This window comes from Danaus plexippus (genome assembly GCF_018135715.1).
Source record: "Danaus plexippus chromosome 9 unlocalized genomic scaffold, MEX_DaPlex mxdp_26, whole genome shotgun sequence".
NCBI lineage: Eukaryota > Metazoa > Arthropoda > Insecta > Lepidoptera > Nymphalidae > Danaus > Danaus plexippus.
Genome location: NW_026869848.1, coordinates 3,111,425 through 3,125,664, shown reverse-complemented (window position 1 = coordinate 3,125,664; position 14,240 = coordinate 3,111,425). Strand labels below are relative to the sequence as shown.

The 14,240-nt window shown below is 29.5% G+C and overlaps 2 protein-coding genes across 4 annotated transcripts; one reads left to right on the top strand and one right to left on the bottom strand.

The window, feature by feature from the left end:
• Positions 1-97: 97 nt before the first annotated feature.
• Positions 98-4,494, bottom strand: LOC116767474 (isocitrate dehydrogenase [NADP] cytoplasmic). 3 transcript variants are annotated; one of them, XM_032657805.2, is made up of 2 exons: positions 4,330-4,494; positions 98-1,471 (listed from the first exon to the last, which is right to left on the bottom strand). In XM_032657805.2, exon 2 carries the CDS (start codon positions 1,459-1,461, stop codon positions 235-237), a length of 1,227 nt encoding a protein of 408 aa, XP_032513696.2. In that variant the 5' UTR covers positions 1,462-1,471; positions 4,330-4,494; the 3' UTR covers positions 98-234. The 3 variants fall into 3 exon arrangements, with proteins under 3 accessions (XP_032513696.2, XP_032513695.2, XP_032513697.2); XM_032657804.2 differs by lacking the exon at positions 4,330-4,494 and adding an exon at positions 4,123-4,304; XM_032657806.2 differs by lacking the exon at positions 4,330-4,494 and adding an exon at positions 3,912-4,055.
• Positions 4,495-5,116: 622 nt separating this feature from the next.
• Positions 5,117-13,407, top strand: LOC116767587 (uncharacterized). The gene is made up of 10 exons (XM_032657973.2): positions 5,117-5,297; positions 5,370-5,568; positions 5,637-5,840; positions 5,926-5,994; positions 6,714-6,836; positions 6,944-7,147; positions 7,782-7,922; positions 8,220-8,957; positions 9,382-9,581; positions 10,401-13,407. Exons 2-10 carry the CDS (start codon positions 5,431-5,433, stop codon positions 11,026-11,028), a joined length of 2,445 nt encoding a protein of 814 aa, XP_032513864.2. The 5' UTR covers positions 5,117-5,297; positions 5,370-5,430; the 3' UTR covers positions 11,029-13,407.
• Positions 13,408-14,240: the final 833 nt, after the last annotated feature.

Here is a 14,240-nt window from a genome sequence, read left to right as displayed (position 1 = left end):
AGATAAATTATCGCTCACACTCCTTATCATCTGCGTTGTAATGGTTATTTGCGGTTCAAAAATTTTCACGATACTAATGACAATAAAAAGAAAACACTTTTATAGCATGTATTTATTTAATATATTTAAAAAGAAGTATAAATAAATGCGTTAATATATCCTCAAGCCCATTACAGATTTGTAAATAAATAAAAAAGAATATTAAAGATTACTCTTCTGTTTGACACTATTTAGTCATTTTCCCAAACTCTTTCTCAAATTTTCAGCTAGCTTGTCCATGAATTCAAATGTTTCACAGTAGTCTGACCTCTTAACATTATTCATGCCCTTAATGCAAATTGCAAGATCTTTCGTCATTATACCAGACTCAATCGTTTCTATGCAGACATTCTCAAGAGTTTCTGCGAACTTTTTCAACTCGTCATTATTGTCCAATTTGGCACGGTGCAGGAGACCTTTAGTCCATGCGAAAATAGAGGCAATTGGATTAGTGGATGTCTCTTTCCCTTGTTGGTAGAAGCGGAAGTGTCTAGTAACAGTTCCGTGGGCTGCTTCAGCCTCGACTGTCTTTCCATCAGGACAGATGAGAACTGATGTCATAAGTCCCAATGACCCGTATCCTTGAGCCACAGAATCAGACTGAACGTCTCCATCATAGTTTTTGCAAGCCCACACAAAACCACCCTCAGACTTCATAGCGTAAGCAACCATATCATCAATGAGACGATGCTCATACCAAATACCAGCGGCTTCAAATTGAGATTTATATTCCTTCTCATAAATGTCTTGGAAAATGTCTTTGAAGCGACCGTCATACTTTTTAAGAATGGTGTTCTTGGTACTAAGGTACAAAGGGTACTTTCTGTCCAGGGCATATTTGAAGGACGAATGAGCGAAATCAACAATAGAAGCATCAGTGTTAAACATACCCATGGCTACACCAGCTCCCTTAAAGTCATTAACGACGTGCTTAATTGGTTCCCCAGATGGAGGAGTGAATATCAGTTCAAGTTTGCCTTCTCCAGGAACAACAAAGTCAGTTGCTTTGTATTGATCAGCGTGGGCATGACGTCCAATAATAATGGGCTTTTCCCATCCGGTTACAAGACGAGGAATGTTTTTACAAATAATGGCTTCCCTAAAAACTGTACCCCCCAAGATGTTACGAATGGTACCATTGGGACTCTTCCACATCTTTTTCAGGTTAAATTCTTCTACTCTCTTCTCATCAGGAGTGATAGTGGCGCATTTAATACCAACATTATATTTTTTGACAGCCTCAGCACAATCAATGGTAACTTGGTCTTCCGTTTTGTCTCTATGCTCAATACCTAAGTCGTAAGTATGAAGCTCAATGTCCAAGAATGGTAAAATCAATTTATTCTTAATTAAATCCCAGATAATTCTAGTCATTTCATCTCCAAGAATATCAACAACTGGACCAGCCTGAATTTTCGACATCTTGTTTTTTCTGCAAATAACAAATTTTAACATTAAGCTCAAAAAAAATTTGATTTTTTTTAAAACTAAGATTATAAAATACGTTTTAAAATGAATTATAGGTTGGCACTGTAACCAAAAAAGGTCAAGGAAATATGGCCGTTATAATTTCATTATTAACTATACGTTTATTTTGAATGAAATATATTCCAAGTTTATTGTATTCAAAATGTATATTTAATTGATATATATAGTTGAAGAAATTAATTAAATATTTGTAACACTACTGAAATAATAAGTGCGGCTTTTAGTTTTATATGTTAAACTATATTTTTTGTGGCGAGCAGACGGTTAACTTGTTGTCATCACAACTGGGCAGTATTTTAGTACATTTTACTCAAAAATTACCACATCTGCTGATTTGCGATTTAAAAGAGAAAGTTTATTTCGCATCTGGATGTGCTATATTTCCAAAAAATATATATAATTTTGTAATGATTTAACATTGAAAATGTATTTATTATTCACAGGGTTAAATCTTATTGTACTACTAACAACACCTGTTAGGAAATTAATGAGTTAACAGCACTGAAGCGAAACAAAATTCAATACTTATATTGAATTCTGTTTCGCTTTTTTTCGCTGCAATAACAATTTATATACTTGTTACTAGATGACATCATTAGGACGTAACAGCTTATTTTATTTATTAGATACATGTTTGTTACGAAGTGGAAGAAGATACAATTTTGTTAATGTTAGGTAAACGCGTATAATAACTTTGTGAAAACCATTTAAAAATTTTACTACAAATACTACAAAACAATGTCACGAACGCACATTTGCTAGACATAAAGCACACGTTCTTTGAAAAAGCCAAAATCGTTGGCGAATAGTCAGGCAAGAGAACGTCGGAAAATTGCGTGAGAACCCTGTTAAAAATTATTATCTTTTAAAAATGCGAGACCACATCGAAGCTCGGCTTTGTGCCACTAAAATTTATAAGTAGTACTCCCTATTGTAATACTCAAATAAAACGGTTTAAAGACTAAAGAGTAGTGCGGTAATAAAAACGTTTCAAATACTGACTGTCGCCGATGCAGACAACAGCTCTAAAATAGGGTTAATAAGCAATTACATATAGAATAATATCCCCAGAATCAAGTGATGTGATTGAAAGATAGTCAAATGAAAACTATAGTGATAAGTGTTATCTTCATAACAATCACAATTCGCTATTTTGTAGTTTCATATCTAATTCGTCCCAGTTACATAATGGTCAGAGGCCAGAAATGCATCAATAAACATGTGATTGCTAGTAAGGGATAGTATCTCTGGCATTGGGAATTGTGTTATCCTAGTACCAGTTGCAAAAGACTCTAATATAATACAAAGTTCTGATCTTTACATCTTTGTGCTGATTATCTGCATGTTGGCTAACAAGCCCAAATGTAGAGGAGGCTAAAACTAATACTTAACATAGTAAAGGTAAGGATAGCAAAAACAAAAGTTCAACAGACTCTCTTAATCAAAGACAAAATTAAATTATAAAAACTATTTCCAACTAATCCTTTGTTAAATGTTGGAACTTGTTCACTCAAGCCTGCATAAATAAAAATCACAATCAAAACATTATAGCTCAGCTCTAACAAACAAAAAATCTTTTAAGCCAAACAAAATAGTGCTATAATTTATAAAGTAAACAATAGTTTAATGACCTGTTCATTATCATATGATTTTACAAATAAATGCTAAGAATACAAACATGAACCGAGCTGATAAAATATAACATTACTAGGATGTTTATAAAATGTATCAAGAACGTAAAATAAACTTAAATTTTAATCAGCGCATCAGTTGACCTTAAATGATTTTTTATCAGTTGTACAATGCAGCAAAATTAAATAACATTATGTATGAGTGTCAATTCGTCACTTAAAAACAAAGTTGTTTGGAAAACAGTAATACTTATTTTGTTTATTCACGCAGATATTTGTTTGTCTCAAAAGTGAGTAAAACTTGTCATCCTAGAAGTAACTTTTGTTATTAATGCAAAATTATATACTCTCTAACAATAAGCTGATGGTGTATGCAAGAACTATTACTATAGTATTGCATTTACAGCTTTATACCATAACAAAAATCAATAACACTATATTTATATAAGAATAATAAGAAACAATATTAGTGCAACCAATTGATAATAAAAGAATGTAGACAATTAAGTCATTCTATTCATACTTTAGATTAAAAATACACATAATGTATGTCGAATTTATCACAATTTTCACTTGTACAATTTAAATTTTGTATGACTTCTTTTTACAATATTATTATGGTGATAATTATAAATTAAATAGAGTTAAGATAAATGTATGTGACAAAATCAATTTATTTTATGTCATTATTTAAACATAGTGCTATAGTTAAGAGAGTATAATCTTAATTACACAAAAATCAATTGTACTTACAAGTTACAGAGCCTGCTTAAATGTACTTATGTACACCACCTCAAAATTAAGTTACCTCACGAGAGACATTAAAAAAACTAGTTTCTCAATGAGGTGCAAAGTTCAATAGTTATATTACATAGCATGAATCAAGTTCAGATCTCTGAATAATTTCTTTACTTTCTAAAAACCAAACGTCAAATTAAAAAATATATGTATATTTTATACTTACCAAGTCAAGCAACTAAGTAACGAACAATATTATTTACGTAATTGAAGCCGGTGTAATGGTCGTACTATCAGGTTGACTATACTTTACTAACTGAAGTCGAGTGTTGAAATAATCATTAATAAAAGTAGACAGTTATCATATTACACGTTCATTGGTTACCCAATTGTCAAATAAAAATTACCACGTAGATTGTAAGAAGATACTCACTTTCACTTCTGAGTTGTTATTGTTAATAAGGGATTGTTTTAATCCACAAACAAGATTATAATGTTATATAGATTTAAAACATCAAATTTAATTACATGAACTTATTAAATTCTTAAGAAGAAATTCCAAACAAAATTACAATATTAATAGATTTCTAAATGTAGACAAAAGTGAATAGTGGAGTTACTAGTTAGTGAAAAGATTGAAGAAACGTCAAAACTCAAAACTCAAAACCTACAAAAAACTTTAAAGTATGAAAATCAAATAATTGAAGCAACAAAATCACCCTTTTTAAAAATTATTTAAGAAACTATACAAATGTTATAGATATACTAAATAATTGTTTGATTCCCGAAAAGTTGCCGGAATCAGTAAATTGTATTTTGTGTTATGTGTACTAAGAACCGTAACCGCTTTTGTTTGTTAAAGGAATTCTTCGGTTAATATTTTACATAATATTATACATGTATAAGTTGATAACAATGTATATTGTAATTAATAAATTATTGTAATCATTACAATGTATATATTTTTTTAGAACCTAGAGAAATGTATAGCCACAAAACAAGTTATTTTCTTGATAAACTTAGTTTCGTTTAGCAAAATTGGAATCAGAATTGTTGATCTTTTTAGTATTAATTTAGGTTTTTTGTACATTTATGTACGTAAAAATTTATAAACACGCGTAAAATTTATTGCAATTATTTTAGATTTCTTTTTATTTCACGTTAAACAAATTATGATTGTGAAATTTAAACTCGAAATCAATTCTCAATTACAAGTTTAACTTTATAATGAATTTTGGTTGAAACCATTAACCGTAATACTTTACTGTTACATTTAGAAAAGTGACAACACTAAGTTCTAAATGGGGCCCAAACATCTGTGGCATTGATTTTGAATATCGATAAAGTATATTTTGTTGTTCTTATTTTAATTACAATAAACTAAAGTTTAGCATCTGAATTGTAAGTTATAGGTATATATTGATAAATGTTGTATAATTTGTTAATTCTATTTGTTATTATTATGTTTTTCAGATAAGCTTTTCAAATAAATATTTTGTGAGTTATGTCGTAGAATTTATGATTGAATATAGAAATGGTTATACAAAAGAATACTAACGAAATCGACACAAACAAAAATGTCGTTACCTTAGATGCAGCAAGTAGTAGTACATGGAGCCTTCAAACACCAGCTAAAATAATAAATATTCGTAGCACATCAAATATGCAGGCTGTAAGTTAAAGTAACACTATTATACTTTTTTCAATAAGGGAGTTTCGTTAATTTTTTTTCCATTTTAGAAACCACCCATAACACGGCAAATAGCTATAAGTACATTGGCTGCTATGCACAGACGGTTTAGTTTGCCTGGGCCAGTTCAACCTCACTCGAGACCCATAGCTGAGTTTAGAGCTAGTGCAAACAAATCCCTGGATATGTTACGACAAACTGTACAGTCAGCAGTTACAAGAGAAATTGACCAAGTTATTAAAAAATATTTGGAGGTAAGTTAAACTGTATAAATGACAAATTGTATATAATTTAATAAATGCAATTGTAAAATTAATATTTAATCAAAACTTACTGCAGAAATTCTTCGTGCCAGCCGTTAATAACATTAGATTAAACTTAGGCGATGAGTCTGTGAGTGAAGATCAGGTATGTACTACTTTAATGCAAAAAATATTCTTTAACATAATTAAAATATAATCCTTTTTATTTTCCATGCAATTGCATGTCCTTACTGCTTATTTCAAATGCAAATATTGAGTATTCCCAGTTTTTTATTTAATTCTATTATTTTGATGTTATTATAATATTCATAACTAGAATGTTGTTTGTTATTTTTTACTGTTATTTTTTTTTATTATAAATATCTGACAAAATAAATGGTGTCACATAATAACTTATTCACTCTTGCTTTGAAAAATTAAGTTAGCAAGTAAATTTAATGTTTTGATTGATATAAATTGCATATAATAAACAATAACTTTTGGCAATTCAAATTTCATTACTGCAAATTAAAGTTGTGATAAAAATAAATATTTAGTATATTTTATAATTTGTCTTATTCATTTTTTATTATTATGAGAGCTGTTATTAAATAAACTTTTAATAAACTGGTTGTATCCAATAAAATCATATTAAATTCATACTATATGTGGTCTAAGTAGCAAGATTAAATGACGGAATCTAATATATATAAAATGATCTACCTACATTATACCTGACATCATATTATTATTTACCAATTCCAAGCAAGTGTAACTAATATACAACAAAAAATAGTAATTTTTACCTAAATTGTAAGTCCAGGGATTTCCAAATAATCTCTAAACATACCGTAATAATTTTATTAATAATTTTGTAATGTTTAGGTGAGAGCAGTTTGTCGTGCAATGCTAGATGCCACAAGACTCTTGTATTCCACACCTCCACGGGTAACAAATACTGGTTTAGATACCATAGAGGGAGATACAGACAAATTGACAAAACAAACAGTAAGCATCAGGGCTTTTTGGTTGAAGTCTATAAGGCTTATAATTTAAACATTTTGTCATATAAATATGACGGAATTTCGTTATTAATTTTTTTATTGTTTTATAAGATACCAAATCCTTTAACAAATAAAAGGAAAGAGCCAGATTTGGATACAGATTTGTCTCAAGTCAAGAAAATTAAACAAGAGGACAGTTCTGACAGCGGTTCTGCATCACCAGTATCATTTACCACTGTCCAAGATCCAGAAAAATGGAATCCAGCACGTCTTAGTCAAGATACTTTATTCATTATGGGCTCCCATGCTCATAAGGTAATTCTAATAGTATTGGCACTTTTCTCTCTGGTTATTTCATAGATGTATCGTCAATTTAATGTAGCTATTTGAATTATATTAGATATGAAGATTTTCAATGCTATGAGATGTTTTAAGACAGCCAAAAATTATCAAAAATTTATGTATGTATATATAATATGACGTATGATAGGTTTTAAAAAATAATAATGATAATAATTTTAAACATTGGCAACGTGAGTGTTATGTGAGCCAAGTCAAACAAAAATTAAATGTATAACAATGATTAAATTTTTTTAAATACTTCGAAATATCCGGATTATTATATTAAATAAATGTTTAATAGTGTTTTTGACTGTTCTGTAATAAAATTTTGATTTTTACTAAAATTTTCAGTTATAAATTCTATAATTAATAATTGATCCTTGATTAATTTTTCTAAAGACATGTTCTCATTATTTAGAATAAAATCATAGCTTATTCATATAATAACCTTTTACAAATTCTTTGATAAAAAATTACTATTTGGTAGTCATACCTTCATAAGCTTATTAACAAGTTAAACGCGAACCACTATAGATTGCAGATTGTGAATGAAATATGCCAGTGGAGTACCTATTTATGTGTGTTTATTGTCAAATTATTATTTCAGGTGTTAGGACTGGGTAACTCACGTGGCCGTCTCTACACCCGTCATGCTGGTTTGTTGAGATATCCAGCTGATAGTGCCGATAAAGAATGGATTGCAAGTCACAACCTTGCTAATGCTGTAGGCGGCAAGACTTACATTATGGTACATTTAATAAATAATATCTTATTAATTTCTATTTTGACAGTTTGTTAGACTAAATTTTGGTTTCTTTTCAAAAAATATAACAGAATTTTCAAAACAATGTATTTTTGTAGTTACTGCATTATTTTATTGTGTAATAACTTACATTATAGTTCTTTTTGATACAATTTGTTTTTACTAAATAGTAGTTACTCTGTTGTCATCCACTCTAGTTTGTTGGATTTTTTTTAAACAGCTAAACTTCTCGATTAAAGTATTTTTAAGAATGTTGCCTAAAATGATTTCTTAAAATTTTAGGTCTTAGAAGATATTGAAGAATTAGCAGCTAGTGATGCCTATAAACACAGCTCTTTACCGCTTCTTGGCGAATTGACGGGTTTTAAAGTGCCACCGTTTTTATTGAGAAAAATTAAGGCTTATGTTTTGAAGAAGGCACTTTGCGGGGATATTAGTAATGCTAACAGCCCTCAACCTTCCACGAGTAACCAGGAAGATAAGTTCAAAATAGAAGACATCAAATTAGAGGTTCATGATGATTTCGACTCAGCTAACTTCAATGCAAGCCAGTACATTACAAACTCTGAAAATTCAAGAGACTTTGGAGAATCAATAATGAAGGAGGATTCAGACTTTGCAGATATAAAGGTAGAGGATATTGATGATATCAAAGTGGATGGAATTAAAATGGAAGATCTGGATGAAATTAAAGTGGATGGTATAAAAGTTGAGGATCTAGAGGCAAATGGTATTAAGGTTGAAAATATCGATGATATAAATGTGGATGGTATCAAAGTGGAAGATATAAAACTCGAGAATGAGGATGCTTTTGATCTTTGTAAGGAAACAGATGATGAAAATCATCTCGTAGATGGTTTGTTTGAATCGGACATTGAATTTCTGAGTCGCAATTTGTGTAACATTGAAAGCGATGCAGATGCAAGAAAAACCATTGAAAAATTGACTGGAGCAAACCCCGACACTATAACATTAGTTGGAGATGAGTTTGATTTGGGCACAACTTTAAATACAAGCAATGTAAGTTACCCAACTTTAATATAAAAGTGTAAAGTTTTGGTAGAAAAGTAATATTATTCATAGCAGTTAATTTATAATACTATTTTCATACATAATTGAGATGAATATTAGAATGCAGGTTGAAGGGAAATCTCAAATTTTTTATGAATTTATTAAGGTATTTATTATATGACACCTTTGAAAAAGAAACACAACAATAAATGTTTTAAACCAATTTTTTCCTAACCTTACATTTGTAGTCAACTTATATTATATATTTATCAATTGTCATGGACTAACACACAAATACAATATTTATCAAAATCCACCTATATTTTCGGATTCATATTGTATATATTTTTCTAACAAATCAATTTCGCATAACAGATGATACTACCTACTACTAATATTCATGGATATAATTTCAATCAGATAATATTCTCAGTTCTCAGGCAGCCAGTCTAAGTGTATAACAGTGGCGTCTACAACCAGCGGTATGATTCATAGTGTTCCAGTGGCTCACATCGCCCCGCCGCGTATAACTGGCAACACTTTACATTACTACAGTCAACCAGCGCGGCTACATCTACCACAAGCAACCCTCACTATACAGGGTGTACCTCGACCTCCACATATGATACGAGGGTAAAACGAACTTATTTTTTATCATCATTTTAATTAATTTTAATATCATATTTAATGTAAATTCTTCACTTTTGTTAAATTTTATTCATATTTTTATCATCAAGCTCTTTTTACCTTACAATTAATTAATAAATGACTAGAGTTTATAATTTTCTTTTTGTGCAAGCATTTGTTTGTTACATGTGGTTATACAAAATTTAATATCATAAATACTAATTCGCTCTCCTTGATGCTTTTGCAATGCAAAAAATAATTTCCATTAACCATTAAGTAGGACGATAAACAAGAATCATCGAATTAAAAAGAAGTATAAAAAAAGTTAAATTTCTTTAAAATCGATTTGGTTATTCAACTATATATAGAATCATTTTCGATTGCATAATTTTAATTTTTATTAATGAAACATTATTATTTCTTATCAAAACAGCCAAGAACTATAACTGACTAGAGTTATTATTTAACATCAAAATAAAAACATGAACAGATAATTTTATGGCGTTTGTCATATTTTTTTCAATAGGAACGGATGAAACGGTAGCAGAACGTCCAGTATATTTTTTGAACTTTAAATGTTGTATAAGGCACCGAGCTAATATTTGAGGTAAAATTGCTAGAATAGTTACCATTTAAAAGTAATAGTTCATTAAGTAACTAATATGGGACTGAGATGGAATCCTGTTCTCTTTGTGATGCAAATATTTATATGAAGATACAAAATCTTGTGATAGAATTGATTTTGCTTGAGCTTGAGTCACTACTTTACAACTTCATTTTTACTGATATGTAAATTACACTGTTGATGTAAATATTTTGTTCCAGAATTCCGTTTAATGCCAAATCGGGCACTATCAGCACGGTGATGTCTCAAGGTACAGCCAGCATCATAGGTATTGGTACGAGGTCTTCAAACGCAACCATAATCGGGAGCCCTCAGTATGTCAATGTTTGTTCCAAATCCTTTCCCACAGGAAACATTCTACACAACGCTATAGTCTCCAAAAACATTGTAAACCGTAGTACAGTTACATCGGGCGTGTCATTTAATGTGACATCAGTGAGACCGTCAGTACATACAAGTTCGCCAAAAAGCACTGTAGTAACAGTGGCTTCAGACTTCGACAGTATTTCCACAACCAAAGATATGATTGATAATGCATGTAATTCATCAGTTATGCTAAAAAAAGTGCTAACCCTAGGCAGTTCCGGGTCCAGCAAATCTTTTGTGATGCATAATACACAAAAAGTTCTATCCACTGGTTTCGCTAATGGAATAAGTCCCCCACCTAATGTGACGATCGTAAGTGCAGGTAACAGTGGTGGTATTTTGAATACTGGCAACCTTAATAACATTGGTTGCCCAACTTCTGGCAATTTGAGTGCCACTCACGCCACACTGTCCGCTTTACTTTCTTCTAAAACTGAATGTTCTACAGTAACGAAAAACTAACTACATTCCAATTTGGAATCTCAGCATATATTTTGCTGTAAATTTAGGTAGTTTATATCTCTAGATGAAAATATTTTGCTTATGTCAAAGTTTTTGAAAAAATTTCTTATACTTAATGGTATTGCCAGCGAACACTTATCTACCTCTTGAGTTACCTGATAGATTAGCTTTTAATGAATGTCGTGCCAAAGTATTATTCAGTATTATTCTTTTGGATTATAATATTAAGAATTAATGTATATCGTGAAATATTAATACTTGTAGGATCTCATTCATGTTTCTTGTTCTATTTTAATTTTTTGTTACATTTTAAATTGTTGTATGCAAAACACATTTGAATGTTTGCAACTTACTTATTATGCTAGAATTATCCAGCCTGGATTCAACTATTAGTCTTGACTCTATTAATTTGAGGCAATAATTCTATGTATAAAATTTTGTTAAAATTTGATATGGTCCAAGGACCACATCCAGCTCACTCAATATTGTTATCAATGATTTTGTTACTATTCCTATTATTGCTTCTAGATTAGTAAGATCAGTTGAATTCAACTTTATTTTTTTATGAAATGCACTTTTGTTTTATTATATGTAGATTAACAAAAAGAATTGCTTGTCTTGCTTATTTTCTGTTTAAATTAATGCTTCTTTTTTTAAATATCAGTTATATTTCAGTGATATCTAATTTAATTCAATCAGTCCTAGTAGATTATAGAAATATTTACTTGAACAGATATTGAACTAAGAATAATTAGTAAATACCACTTGTATACTAGGAGAGATTGTTATGATGTTGCATAGCAATTTAGTATTTCATTGTAAGAATTGAATTTGGAGGGTAGAGAAATTGTGTTTGAAAGGATCATTACAATGAGTAGTTGCACTGGGATATTATATATAGAAATGTGTTTCTGTTAAAATATAAGGATAGTGGGTTTCTTTAGGACCAATAGCTAATATTTTATTTTTGTCTTGAGTATTGGCTTAATATAAGTAATTAATATTCAAGATCATCACAGGAGAAAAGGACTGAAATTTATTTTTTCATATCAGCTTTATTTTATACATTTGTGTCTTTATTGCTTTAAGTAGACATTTTGTCTAGTAAAATGATTGTTACACGCTTGTTTTATATGTTTTTATACATTCAATTAGCTTTAGCAATTTATGCTTTACATTAACTAAAAGACTGCATTTTTTTTTGGTTACTGCTTTTGCAGCTTGTGTGCAATTATTATTATTATTTATCTATTATTTTATATGGCTTTTGCCATTACTTGCATTTGATATTACTTAATTTAGGTTATTGTTAGATCAAAGCTAGCTGGGCTGTGTTTGCTTGTCAATGTTATGCACTTAATTTAATTGTTATTGATAAACTGGTTGTGAATCTCATAAGACTACAATAGTTATAATTTAATTGAAGTAATTTTCTCAATTAGATGTTATTTGTATTTTACTATTATGGACATTATTTATGTAGTGTAATTAATATATTTTATTCTTATTACAAGAAACCGCATACTAATAGTTATCATGACTTACATGTGAAATAAGAAATGAAATATTTATAAATATTCATGTTAATTTAAATTATTTAACATTAGTTCGTTATTAGAAAAGTACAGCATGTTCACAAAAATGTTGCTTTTTTTATTATTCCGTTGTAATTCGTTTAAATAGATATATTTAAATTCTGAATGAATATTTTACACCGTACAGGCTTAAAAGGTGTCAGTATCAAGACATGTTGTATATTTATTTTTAATTCCTGCAATCAACAATTGATCAAGTTTATATTTTTTTTTCTGTTCAAATGTTATTCATTTAATGTCAATTAATTATTGTTGAATTTAATTATATACTTCTATATCACAATGTTTTTATAAATTTTAAATCTTAAGCAACTAAACGTATGTAAGCAAAAAAATGGTGTAAAGCACATTTTTTCCATAGTAAAAGTAACAGAAGGGGGGGGGGGGATATTATAATTTTTTTTGAAAAGCCATATTTGTTTTTAATGACTTACAATTTGCTGCTTTTACATTCCAAATGTGTATTTTTGCTCAGTTCTTTCGTTAACACACCGAAATATTAGGTGTGTTGATAAAAAAAAAAACTTTTAATAACTCCAAAGAATTTTTGAGCAACTTCTATAAAGGAATCCCCACCACTTATTATTTTTTATATTAAAAAAGGTCTCAATTTTTATTTATGACATAATTTTTTTTATGTTATTACTATTATATATTTTTGTATGTTATTCCATTTGCTGTTTCACTGAATGTTGGTAATTTTAAGATATAAATATGTTAAGGCGTTTTAAAAATCTCAATATTGTGGCTGTGTAATAAATTGTGAGCTGTATTGATCTTCAAATTGTCTATTATTGTAAACTCTTTAAGGTGCATGTTGTTCGTACTGAATACTTTGGAAGTTTTACAACTCTCATGTGCTTTACCTTAAAACTATAATAATATCCAAAATGGCGGCTAAATCTGATAAAAAAAATTATAACAACAAATTAAAATATATATCGCTATTTTAACATATAATTTAACTAATATTAAATATAAATCATTCAGACAAACATTTGTACCGTATCTAAACTGTATAGCTGAAAATATTTATACAAGCACACGGTTCTCAACTCTTACCTTAAATAATATGCCGAATTAAATTTTTTTGGAACTAGACCTCATTTCAAACCCGGTTCATAAACTCCTGAAAGACAACTTACTCTGCTATGAAGAGAGTAGTCTTCCAAAAAATGCTAATCAAAGCCGACTTTATGTTACGTTGCTATGTTGAAGTTTAAAATTATGCACAGGTTGCTAAAAAAAATATTATGTTATTTTGAACGTACGAGAGATGAAATAGGGAATACAAACAAATTGAGGTATTATCCAAGCTTGCTTACTGGCCTATAAAAGTATGTCCGAGAAGATATTATGAACATCCTGTATCAGTTAGAATTAGAGATATGTAAAAAATTGTCAGGGTAATCTTCAAAGCTTATTAGAAAAATAACAAAATAAATATATTACTTTAGGAGACGTTTCTGATAAAATTCTTAATCCTAAGTTATTGCGCTTTTAACACAAGCGACATGCAATTGCGGACGCTATGAGATGGATATTGAGGCGTGAATATTTCTCTTTGGCCGTTTGAAATATCTGATATTTCTGTTTACTTGGGACCGCTTCCTCTTT

Bases quoted from the DNA above. Each gene is read 5' to 3' on its own strand.
- LOC116767474 (XM_032657805.2), bottom strand. From the start codon at position 1,461: ATGTCGAAAATTCAGGCTGGTCCAGTTGTTGATATTCTTGGAGATGAA.
- LOC116767587 (XM_032657973.2), top strand. From the start codon at position 5,431: ATGGTTATACAAAAGAATACTAACGAAATCGACACAAACAAAAATGTC. The intron at 7,148-7,781 runs GTAATTCTAATA...TTATTATTTCAG, and splicing joins TGGGCTCCCATGCTCATAAG to GTGTTAGGACTGGGTAACTC. The intron at 9,582-10,400 runs GTAAAACGAACT...ATTTTGTTCCAG, and splicing joins CCTCCACATATGATACGAGG to AATTCCGTTTAATGCCAAAT.